At 36.4% G+C, this 12,705-nt stretch overlaps 1 protein-coding gene across 5 annotated transcripts in view; it reads left to right on the forward strand.

Annotated features, from left to right (window-relative positions):
- Positions 1–12,705, forward strand: part of fgd4a (FYVE, RhoGEF and PH domain containing 4a) — a 54,132-nt gene that overhangs the window by 8,861 nt on the left and 32,566 nt on the right. Inside the window, exon 1 of one of the 5 annotated variants that reach the window (XM_039650398.2) lies at positions 227–385. The exons of 2 other annotated variants lie outside the window; for them this stretch is intronic. In XM_039650398.2, the coding sequence (XP_039506332.2) occupies positions 331–385 (55 nt within the window). In that variant the 5' untranslated portion in view covers positions 227–330. Of the gene's footprint in view, positions 1–226; positions 386–556; positions 654–7,727; positions 8,126–12,705 lie in introns of those variants that run through there. 2 more of the 5 variants (XM_039650397.2, XM_039650399.2) reach the window with 2 other exon arrangements.

Here is a 12,705-nt window from a genome sequence, read left to right on the forward strand (position 1 = left end):
AACATTGAAGTCTTCAGCTTTTAAGTGAAAAGCTTTCAAAGAAAAAAGCTAAATTCCTTCATCTCCCATTAGAGATCGTTTGGATCTTTAAGAGGTTGGTTTTTGTAAACTGGACTGCTTTTTATAGGTGTGAACACGAGGGAATTAGAGAGGAAGTGGTGATACAGTGGATATTTTTGTCCATTCTTCATCTGCAGGAAGCCGGGCTTCACTTTCTCCCCCCTGCTTTCTCGTCGCTCCTTTTGTGGAACCCCTGGATTCTTCCCTGCACTTCGATCTTTGTCTTTAACTAATTTTCTCTGTGCACTGGAGTCTAGTTTATGGAGATTGATGGATTTTTTGGGCTCTGGCTTCAGGAAAGCTCTCTTCCTCTGCACAGCCACGGGTAGGTGACCCAACAGTTCTTGCTGTAATGAGCTCCAACATGCCAGCCATGAGAAGTTTTACTATGACTCTGGAAAAGAAAACTGTGGTTGGTTGTCAGAGAATGTAGGCTGTTGATAGAACTCTGACTCTTGCCCGAGTGAGATTTAAAAAATGAATTGAGTACGAGTAGGAAAGCTGCATCCATATAATCACAAAACAACAGATCATGGGAAATGGATTGAGAAAAATGAAGCATCGTCAAAAGTATTGGTTTTGGCCAACTAAAGGTAATGCTGTGTCTCAGAAACTATTCTTGAGTTGTTAGTCAATGTTAAAGGGATGATTAACAAAAAACAAATTACTCACTCTCATCATGGCATTCCAATATATATATATATATATATTTGTGTCTATATTGAAAATCAATAGGATCCAATGTTGTTTTGATACCAATAATTGGTATGTTAATTAACAATGTTAATTATTAACATTCATTATATGGACAAACACTTTCACACATTTTTTTACAATATCATATTTTACATTCTGCTGATGAAAGAAAGTCATACAGATTTGGAATGTCATGAAGGTGAATAAATAATTAAATATCTACATATTTTAATTTTTGGGTGAACTGTCCCTTTAAAATACTGCATTTAAAGAAAGAATTTGAGAAGATTTATGTGCAAGTTACATCTACAATCTAGATGTGGTAATCACAGAAAGGGCTTGGACAAAAATAAATTACAGAATACACCCACAAAATGTTATTAACAAAATGTGTAATTTAAAATTGTTAAGGGTTGAAGTCATAAAACGAGTTTGCTGCACATTTTAATCCATATTATTTATTGGATTGTGAAAAAATGGTCTTTGTATAACAGGTGGTTGCAGTGAAGGGGTTAAAAGTACAAGGGCTTGTTGGTGACATCCATAGAAAGCCGTCGGCCTGCATTATTTAAGCTTATTTTTAAAACAATTGTTTAATGGGCTATATGCACGCATAAGTTCCGCATTTAACGCAAGGATGCTCGTCAGTTTCCGGTTGTGGAGATTAAAGCGGAGGAAAACCGATGAAAACGGGATTATGGCCGAGTCTTCAAAATTTACTGTCCTCCCATCTTTGAAACGAAACTTTCATACGTTTATGTAATTTTATATATAGTTATGTTTATTTAATATAATTTTAAAAAGAAGCATAAACAGAACGAGGGGTGTCTGTTTTGTCTGTTTTTGTGACTAACGTTTCTTTACTATAACCATGGAGTATAAAATTCAATATAAATTCTCGGTATTGCATTGGACTCTACGATCAGCGGAAGTTATCGAGCATCCTTACACCTTCACCGGCAATACCGCCGTGCATAGAGCCCATTGTAATTCCTAGCAAAAAACTACATTAGCCATGATGCCGTACAGAAAATTAAACCAATCAGAGAGTTGAAAAAGCAAAACGCTCCAAAATAGCTTTTTAACTCCGCCCACTCCCATGAAGCACTCTTGGGCTACGTTTACATGTGGCCGGCTATTTTCATAAACGGACATTTCACCCTCTCTGACTGTTTTCAAAAATAACATCCTGCAGTGCACACCGGTCAGTTTTCAGAAAAGTGTTTGATTACACGAAGCTGTGTATATATGCCGTCAAGAGCATGCCAAACCAGTAGGTGGCAGTGTAACGAGAAGCTCAAGTCAACGTTAGCCAATCAGAATCCCGAAAATAGCAGCAACAGTTGACCTCCGAGCACGAGCAGTCATTAGTCTCTGTTCCTCGACATAATAGAGCTGCATTTGCAAACAGACGAAAAGGGTTTGCACCAACATAAATGCGACTGCTACTCTGAATGCATCCATGATCACCATAGCCAAATGAAAATAATATTGTAAACATAGTTATAGTAAACATATTATATTATAATTATATTATAAACATAGGTCACACTATTGACGCAGGTGCAAGTTCAGTCGCAGACTGCCTAAAACTCAGTTTACGTGCAAATGAAGTTTAGAAAGAATCTTTTTCGGAGGCGAATTCTCTGTTTGCCTGTAAACGAAGGTGACAAACGAAGGGAAATGTCTAAGGTTTTTTAAAATAGCCATGTACATGTTAAAGAGGCCTTGGAATTACTCTTAGAAAATTGAATTAAATAATATCTATCATATATTTATGACATATATCTGCTGTACATGGGGCGGACACTGTTACACTCTATACATTTTAGAGACAAGATTACAAAGACAATTTATTCATTAAAATTACATGCTCTGAAAAAAATGTGTGTTAAGAAAGAAAATACCATACATTTTGATTTCATGTTGACTTGGATTTAAAGTAGGTTAAGGTAATTTCAGAGAGGCTAGAAATAGCAAGCTAGCTTTGAAAGCATGAGATCCCACCCTTTAATCAGAGTGCTCTCTAAAGCCACGCCTCCTTCAAAACACATGAACGCACACAGCAGAGCCTGCAAAACGCATGTTTCAAAGCGCATAACATGACAATAAAATAATAACTTGTATCACTTGACTGCTGCAGATTCATTTCGGCTTTGGTAGTGTTGACATAGAAACGCTTAAATCTGATTCTGAGGACGTGAACAGCTCCGGGCAGAACACAACATGTTGCCATATCGTAATTATGGTTAAGATATGTCGTAAACGCAGCATAAGCTTGTTGTTATGGTGTAGGAGTAACTGGAAAAGGTGGTGGCATGATGTTAAAAGGCAGGTAGGACATTGTGTCTTTGCATTTGGACCGATGTGAAGAGTTTTTTATAGACCTTTATAAAGACCTAAGTTTTACACCATTACTGTGGAATTCAGTTTTCTTCTGAAATGGTGCCTGGAGCTATTTCAGGGCTAATCCTGACACACCATTCTCTCTTATGCACACCGTCTTCTTTCAAATACTCCTTTGCTTCGAATCAAATGTTGTGATTCATTTCAGAGTTGATTGGTTTGACAAGGCTTAATCTTTTGAGAAAATAAATGTGGGATGATTAGAATGCTTTTACATGTGCAGCGATCCACAAATACAAATGTGCTGAAGGAGGGCTGTGTTCTCTGCTTTTGAAAAATTTATTAATGCTGCACCTGAATAATGACATCATATCCTGTTTCAATGTACACACTCGATCTTTCCCGTTCTACATCCCTTTTTAGTTTCTGAGCCATATGAGGACACCACCACCTCCCATTCCTTCCTTTATCCTCTCTGTTTCTGTCTCTTTATATGTCATTTTCCCTTTCTCTCTATTCTCCTGTGTAGTGTGTAGAGTATAACATTTGAGCTGAATCACAGTATGCATGTGGAATTTAATTAAGATTAAATTAAACTAAATTGTATAGATGTTTATTTTTATTCACTTATTATTCGGTTATACATGCTTTCGTTCTAACCCAAAACGCTTCTGCTATTCTTAACTGGGATCGCAAATATGAACATATTACTCCTATTTTATTGTCTTTTCGAGAGGGGATCGTGCCTTTAGTCGGTCCTAGGCTGCGGAAAAGCCTCCCTGTATCGCTGAGATCGTTGCCCTCTTTATACGAGTTAAATTTAAATTAAAGCTGTATCTTTTTGACCGGGCATTTCTCTAAAATCCTCCACATTTCAATTATGGTTCTATTACATTGTCTCAATGGTAATAGTATTTTGCATTTAATTTCATGTTTCCTGGATTTTTGTTTTGTAAAGCTCAATGGTCAACTTCTCTTGTGTTTATTTGTGCTATATAATATACATGTAATGAATGAAATTAAATATTTATAGTTTATCATCATTATAGTTGTATATAGATAGGACATTTAAAAAAGAAAAAAAAAATGAAATTAAACACGTCTGATTGTCCAGCAGGGGGCAGACATGCTTTTACGCTTACTGTATGTGCTGAAGCCTGTGAAGTTTGCAATAACTCACTTACTCTACTGCCCTTTCACATAGTCATCATTATAAAAGAATGCTTCACAAAACACAGTTCCCAAAATAAGTGACAAGTATGGGCAGCTTTGTTTGTGTGTCTATGTGTGCTGATTCTCTAAGTCTAGGCTATAAGATGTTGTGTTCATGCATCTTTAAATAGTACAAATGAGATTTGTGTGTTAATATATACATACATACATATTTATGAGTGTCAACTTAGTTTTTCCTTCAAGTTTGACTTATTGATATAAACTGAGCCAAGTTGGACATGGACAACAATGAGGACATTTTTTGTCAGCTTTCTGGCCTCACACCCACCCACACAAAGCTGTCTGACAGGAAATCTGAATGGTGTTTGTGTTATGCATGCTGGGATGGTATTTTGCTTGTCCTGTGTATTTATAACGAGGAAGTTTTTTTTTTGTTTGTTTTTTTTGCAATAATAATGCATCCTTTTTAAGAACACAAACATCTGCTCACACACTCTCAGTAGTACAGTTTAAAGATTCAGTGACATTCATGTCATTTTTGTTGTTGTTGTGTATCTCACGTGTTCATGGCTTCCATAATACTGTCCTAATGGGTCAACAGCTGTTTGATGTCTTTTAGCAGTATTAGCGAGCCAGTCGATTTATGGTATGATATGGATACAAAAAGTGGGTACAAAGAGATGTCCTGTGGAGATATACTGTATCATATGACCATCACGTTTTATTAAAACTTATTAACGTATATATGTTTCATCTCGCTGGGGGTTATGAAATGGCAGACTGATCTCATGAAGTAGCGTGTGTATGACACGGCAATTCATATTTCCATTTTTGGCGTGCTATCAAGACGCATAATCGCCTTTCAGCGTGTTTATGAACGCCGTTGACTTAACGTTATATAATTATATGACTTACCTCAACCCCGTCCCTAAACCTAACCGTCACTGGGGTTAATGGCATTTATGACTGTTCCCTTACCATCCTAGGTAAAAAAAGATATTACCTCAACCCCATCCCTAAACTTAACCGTCACTGGGGTTAATGGCATTTATGACTGGAGATTTGACTGCGTGTACGGACACGCGGAATGACGCGGAGTCGAGGACGTTAATGGCGTAGACATATACGCATACACGCGGATACACGCGGATAGCTCAAAATGCGTGGAGATAACACGCCACCTGACTCGAAAGTGGCGTATGTTTACGCAAAAGTCATGATGTCATGTTGGAAATGGGGGTTACATTGTGGTGTTTTTTGTTTTGTTTTTGTTTTTTGTAGAAACACTTGATTATATTAGCCTATTTTTAGGCCTGATTAATATTAGTACTTTCAGTGACTAGCCTAAATCCCGTTGCCTTTGAAAAGCAGTGTCACTGTCAATGGTCATTCAAAACCATCTATAGGGGATGATGTCAGTGTAAAAGACATAGCCTGAGGCTCCATTACAACAAGTGATGAAGGGGGAGGAGAGGACTGAACATGTATTGATGGAGGGAGGAGCCAAGGGCCGGGGCAAACAGGAGCTGGGACTGGGGGAGATGGGAAATGTGTTGTGTGTGTTTGCTGAGATGTGACCTTAATAAAGTGTAGTTGTCAAAGGGCAAGAATGGTGGCATTATTTTGCATGTAAGGAGTGAGAAGTCAGATAAGTGAGTGAAAACAGAAAGGGACTACTATACAAGAAAATAGGTCAGGAGTGTTTAGCCTGACTGGATGAATTAGCACAAGGGTCATCAAACCGAGGCATGTGACAGAAATAATTAGGAGGTTTATAGTCAAGTATCGAAGTGTGATTGTGTGTTTGTGTACATGTGCATTAGGAGGCATGTCAGGAATTCAGTATGACTCTGTCACCTCAGGCTGTCAGTGTCAGCTTTACTGGATCACAGTCATCAGAAACCAAAATAAATGAGAAATGAAAATACAATTTAATTTGAACATGCTAGCACTTTTTAAAGGCTAAATTCAGTTTCCTGTATACCACTGTTTTTTATAAAGCTGTTCTGTGTCTGATTCTCTGTACACAGTAAATGTGAAAAACAGGAAGTAAATGACATTAATTCCCATTGACTCTTATCCACCTTATTTTTAACATAAGAGTGGGAGTGGACATTTGTAAATTAAATGCGTCTAGCATTAAATAGTTTTCTTTGCACTTTATTATTCTTCAGAAAAAAATTCCTATAGCAGATAATGAAACGGAATCTAGCAAATTCAAAGAAAAAAATAGAAAATAGCTTACTTCCTCATAAAAAAAATCTTGTGTAATAAGTCTTATATAACTCTTAGAGAATGAGGACACTCTTAGATGCAAATTAATAATTTTATATAACAATATTTACTCTTTTTTTTTATTATTCAAAAATTCCACATATACGTACTACTATTCAAAAGTTTGGGGTTGATGCACGTTTTTTTTTATATATATATATTTTTCTAATGTTTACTAAGACTACATGTATTTGATTAAAAATACAGTAAAACACAAAATACAAAAATACAGTAATGGTGAAATTGTTACAATTTAAAGTAACATATTTTAAAATGTAATTTATTAATTATGTGTAATTAATTATATGTAATTTAATTAATTATGATGACAAAGCTGAATTTTCAGCATCATTACAGTCTTCAGTGTCACATGATCCTTCAGAAATCATTCTAATAGGCTGATTTGCAGCCCAATAAACATTTCTTATTATTATTAACTTTGACTGCAGTTGTTCTGCTTAATATGTTTGTGGAAACGGGTATTTTCAGGTTTCTTAGATGAATAATACGTGTTGAAATAGAAATGTTTTGTCTTTTTTTTTATTGTCTCAACTGTCTATTCTGATCAATTTAATGTGTCTTTTCTGAATAAAAGTATTAACCCACAAACTTTTGAATCGTAGTATATACTGTATATTTGAATAGATGTATATTTGGGTAAAAAATACTTTATTATCACCTTACCGTGGTAATAAATAGCAATACAGTGGTACCCCGAGAAATGATACAAAAGCCATTGTGTTACCAGAGTACTTGTTGTCTGTTGTCGTACAGTGAAGAGTTTTATATTTCCTTTGTTTCATCTCTAAAAGTGTGAGAATATTGTAGGTGGTGACAGTGCACCCCCCCCCTTCCCCTCCCCCACAAATCACTGACTCATCTGTATTCCTCTGCTGTCTCCCATGTGGCCTAGTCCTTTCGTCACATGACCAGTGTGTGCCCTCCAATAGAATCAGCCTCATTTTCACCCCTCTACTGAATTATAACGATTCGTGGACTCAGACGACCCGACCAATCAGGGGAGGAGAACTGACATTCTCCAAATATCATAACCACTCATCAATATTCATCTAGTTTTTCCTAGCGTGTCTCACCCCACCCTTTTATCCCAAACCCCCAACCCCTGTTTGTTGGCCCACCCCTCCAGCGACACAATAAGGGTAATTGTCCATGCAACACACACACATTGGCACATAAAGACGGACAGACAAGAACGCGTGGCGTTTCCCAGCCATATGCCGTCCCTCCTCTGGAATGTGATTATCCTCTGTGGAGAAAAAAAAATGAGGCTGAGCGGAAAACACACTGAGGGGGAAGCAAGTGAGGGAGGAAAGAAATAGGAGGAGGAGTGAACCAAGTGTAGAGAGAGAGAGAGAGAGAGAGAGGAAGGATGGAGGATGCAGAGTGTGCGGCAGCACGGCTAGAGTAGAGAGGGAGGGTTCATGAGAGGGCTGTTCAGTCTGCCGTGATTCTCTGGATAAAGACGACGGCTCCGTTCCTCTGGAGAACTGAAGTGGAAATCTCTTTCGCCCACACTTATCGCTGCCATCTCGAAACCGACGAAGCCTCGCATCAGGTCAGTGCTGTCTCTTTCGCTTTCGCACACAGCTGAGCTGACCACAGTTGAGAAGGGCTGTGGCTCCTGAAGCTTTTTCAGGTTTACCGCTGCAGACTCTACGGTTTAGTCTTTCAACTAGTCTAGAACAGATACCTGTGCTGTGTTGGACATGAAAGAATGTTTGTGTGTGACATTTTTATCTTGGGAGGATGCATTTTTAATTCTGCAGACACTGAAGCAGCAGTGTGTGTGTGTGTGTGTGTGTGAGTATGTGGGTGGATTTGAATGGTGCTTGTGTAAAACCTAAAGCAATAACATATAAACTGCATTTTTGGGGGGGCACGAGTCCCATGAGTGTCCATGGGGTGAATCAGCCACACAGACAGATGCAGAAACAGATGGATGTGGAAAACAGGTCAGGGTGCTTTGTGGAAGCAGGTGGAGATCTGTGTGCGTGTTTGTGTGATGATAAGTGTGTGATTTGCCACCAGCAAACACCTCACAGCTATCAGATTAACTAGAGAAGTATCTGTTAACAGGATCAAGGGAATGTTAAAATGTACTTCACATGCTAAATAACACACATGTAGTGTGCATAGCCATCAGAGACAGCTAAGACTGCTTTAGCACCTTGGTTCAAGTGCTCTCTCCCTTGGTGTCTGAAAACGTTTTTTTTTTTTCAACGACATAAAACGACAAGACCTAAAAATAGAGAACTTCTGCTATTACTGTACCGGTCAACAGTTTGGAACAGTTACTTTTTTTTATGTATTTGAAATAAGTATCTTATTCTCACCAAGGCTGCATTTTATTTGATCAAAAATAGAGTGAAAATGGTAATATTGTGAAATAATATTACAATTTAATATTACGTTTTCTATTTAATTATATATTAAAATGCAATTTATTCCGGTTCCTGTGATCAGCAGCCATTATTCCAGCCTTTAATTTATTATCAGTTATTATTGGTGCTCAATCTTATTATTACCGGTGTTGGAAACCGTTTTCAATGCTTATTATTTTGGTGAAAAGCATAATATATATTATTTCATGATTCGTTGTTGAATTTTGATCCTTGCAGAAAAAAAGCTTCTTTCTTTTTTAATCAGCAAATCAACATCAGAATGATTTCTGACGGATCATGTGACACCGAAGACTGGGAAATTCAGCTTTGACATCACAGGAATAAAATATTTTAAAAACATTTTTATAAAATATTAAAAACAAAAACAGTTATTTTAAATTAAGAATACTTCACATTATTACTGATTTTACTGTATTTGTTAAATAATTGCAGCTTTGGTGATGTTTTTTTACACATTTAAAAATCTTAATTATTCCAAATTTTTGACCAATAACTTTAAAGAATATGGGCTCAATTAGAAATGTTTGAGTTTATATTAATCTTTTTATATAAACCTTTGATTACAAACTTTTTATCTAGATAATTCTGAGCTCAGTTTGTGACATTATTAATATCTTGGGGTGTTTTTTTCTAGCAAAGTCCAAATTGCTCTTTCTAATCTTATTTCCTTGTAGAAGAGACAATTGAGATATACAGGACTGCATTGTTGTCATTTTCCTTACCTAAGGGGTTTGTCGGCCCTCTACGCAGTCTTGTGTGAACTGTGTGGGGTTGATGACCTCACTCACTGACACCCACACTGTCTCGTACTGAGAAAGGGTGCATAGAAATGTTGTATTTTTATCTGCTTCTCACTGATAAACATGTGACTGCTTTCAGTTGTGAAGTTAATCATGCACACATGCAAGAAGCAAAAAGCAGAAGTGTGCGAAAGTCACTCTAAACAAGCTCAAAAAAGAGAACAAAGCATCACAATTATGTTAGTTAAATAGCTAATTATGTACAGATTTCTAGATACAGATTTTTTTAAACAATATTAAATACTATTCTGAATTTTTTTTTTAAAACATGTCAAATTTTATTTATGTATGTATTCTCATATTTAGGGTTAGGTTTTTTTTGAATAATTTAAGTACTATACATTGGTTCCAACACCATTTTTGCTCAAATTAAAATTTTGCAGTTTATTTATGAAAGGTGCGATGACTTGATATGATAAACAGGTGAAAGAATCCCATAGACTCTGATTTGGTAGAGGGACTTGTGCCATATTAGGGACAACAGTAATTTAATTTTCATTTCAACAGTCAAATTATTTGACAGTAGGAATCCACTTACAGTAGCAACCACTGGGAACCTAATTATAATGCTCTAAAAACAGTCACAACACCTTACTGCACAACAAGACCATGGCAACCACAGAAGTCTCATAGCCTTTTCCACAGGCAAGCTCTCAAATTGATCCTGTATATTATTAAGGGGCCAAGCCCCTACTCTATAAACCAACTCTATAGTGCTACCACCAGTTCAAAAATTCTCTTTTCAAATGGTTATAACTTTTGAGAAAAATGAAACTTAGTACACCTGATTTCTCTTATCATATTGATCACAGTCAATATCTTACATTAAGACAGCATGCTAAAAATTCGTAGGCAGACAGAAGTCTAAGATTATGAGTCATTTCATGATTATGACATTAATAGCAACCTTAAAGGAGTAGTTCACTTTTCAAAAAACTTTTGCTGATAATTTACTCAACCCCATGTCATCCAAGATCTCCATGTCTTTCTTTCTTCAGTCGAAAAGAAATTAAGGTTTTTGATGAAAACATTCCATATAATGCACTTCAGTGGGAACCAAACGGTTCAAGGTCTATAAGACAGTTTCACTGCAAACTGTTCAAAGGGCTTTAAACGATTCCAGACAATGAATAAGGGTCTCTGTTAGGGTTAGGGTGTGATGCGCGTTCGTGACTCTCCTATTCGAACTCGTTCATCAAAATAATGAAATCTTTTCCCGAGTCAACTCATTCATTTCGTTCGTTGAATGAACCAAATGACACGGAAAAAGATTAGTTCATTTTGATAAACGAGTGCGAACAGGAGAGTCACGAACGTGCATCACAGAACAGAGCAAGGCGACCATTTGAGCTTAAAACTTAAACTTTGTTTTTTTGTTGTTGTTTTTTTAATGAGTGGTCGTTTCACTTGAATAAGACCCTTATTCATCGTCTGTAATCGTTTAAAGCCCTTTGTACAGTTTGCAATTTGTACTGAAAGTGTCTTTTGGACCTTGAACCGTTTGTTTCCCACTGAAGTCCATTATATGGAGAAAAATGCTGGATTGTTTTCATCAAAAACCTTAATTTCTTTTCGACTGAAGAAAGAATGACATGGAAATCTTGGATGACATGGGGGTGAGTAAATTATCAGCAATTTTTTTTTTTTTTTTCAAAAGTTAACTACTCCTTTAATGTTTTATTATAGTTTAGAAAGTATGCCAACCATGTTAATATCTTTTTAAGTGGGTTGGTGGGTTGGTTTGTTTATCACACATTAAGACTTCCTTCTATTTCATCCGTCACTCAGCAGCTTTATTGACTCATGTAATTATTTGCCAACAGTCAGCAAATTCATGTACTGTATGCAGACATCTTTTTTTTTGAATGCCTACACTGCGTTTGGCTTTCAATTTCTTCTGCAGATATTGGAAGCACAGTGCAATATCTTATAAGATGTATCTTGTTATTCAATAAACGTTTACTTACAGTCCATATCCGACTTCTGTAAAAAAAAAAAAAAAAAACGGTTTTGTGACCACCGGTGAGGGGAGGAAAGAATAAGACAGCCACAGGAAGAATAAAAGCTGCTGCTTGTTTTGGGTGACGTTTGTAAAGCGAGTTGCATGTAGAGGGCCTTTCCCTGTTGCTCAGTGTATTACTGTGTGATTTTAAGATGGAGAAACATCTTAGACATGTGAGAGAAACACAAGCCCAGCCACAACGGAGAACCAATAACAGATCAGGTATTTTTCTCACTCTTATGCATTTTCTTATGACTTGACTTTCAGTTTACATGCATTCGTGCAAAGAATTCAAAGAACTCTAAACTGGTCGTTTAGACCAGTTTTTTGACCTATGCCAGTTTCACGATAAGGCAGAGAGATGCATTCAGTCCATCAGGCCATTTATACATCTGATGGCACATGTTGTCTATCTGATTGTTTCATCTTGTGAACAGTTTGCTGTAAATTCCTACACATATAAACAGGTAAATCTCATACAGCAGGTCAAAAATGTGTCCATGCAGGCCAGTTGCATAAACATAGCCATTATGTTAAGACACATATGTGTTAATTATTAGTATGACCAACTGGTGGTTGGTTAGTCAAGGAGCAATCAGTCTTGCTTTTTAAGTGACTTAAAAACAGATATGATGATCTTACAGAAAAAATGTGATGACTAACTTGTAAGACTAGTATTAGCAGTTTATGCAAAGGCCCCCTGGTCATATATCATCCCAAAATCAAAAGATATAAGACATCCATCCATTCTCCATTTATTCTCTCTAGGGTCGCAGGAGGAGAAATACGAAATGTGAAATTTTTGATTTAAAAAAAATAAAAAATTTCATTATGTTTTTTTTTTTTTTTTACATTGGGACATTGCATTACTGTAATTCAAAAATAAAAAAATGTCAAATTTATTGTATTATTATTTTGAATAATTTTTATG

Source organism: Pimephales promelas, chromosome 10 (assembly GCF_988280905.1).
Source record: "Pimephales promelas chromosome 10, fPimPro1.hap1.1, whole genome shotgun sequence".
In the NCBI taxonomy this organism is placed as follows: Eukaryota; Metazoa; Chordata; class Actinopteri; order Cypriniformes; family Leuciscidae; genus Pimephales; species Pimephales promelas.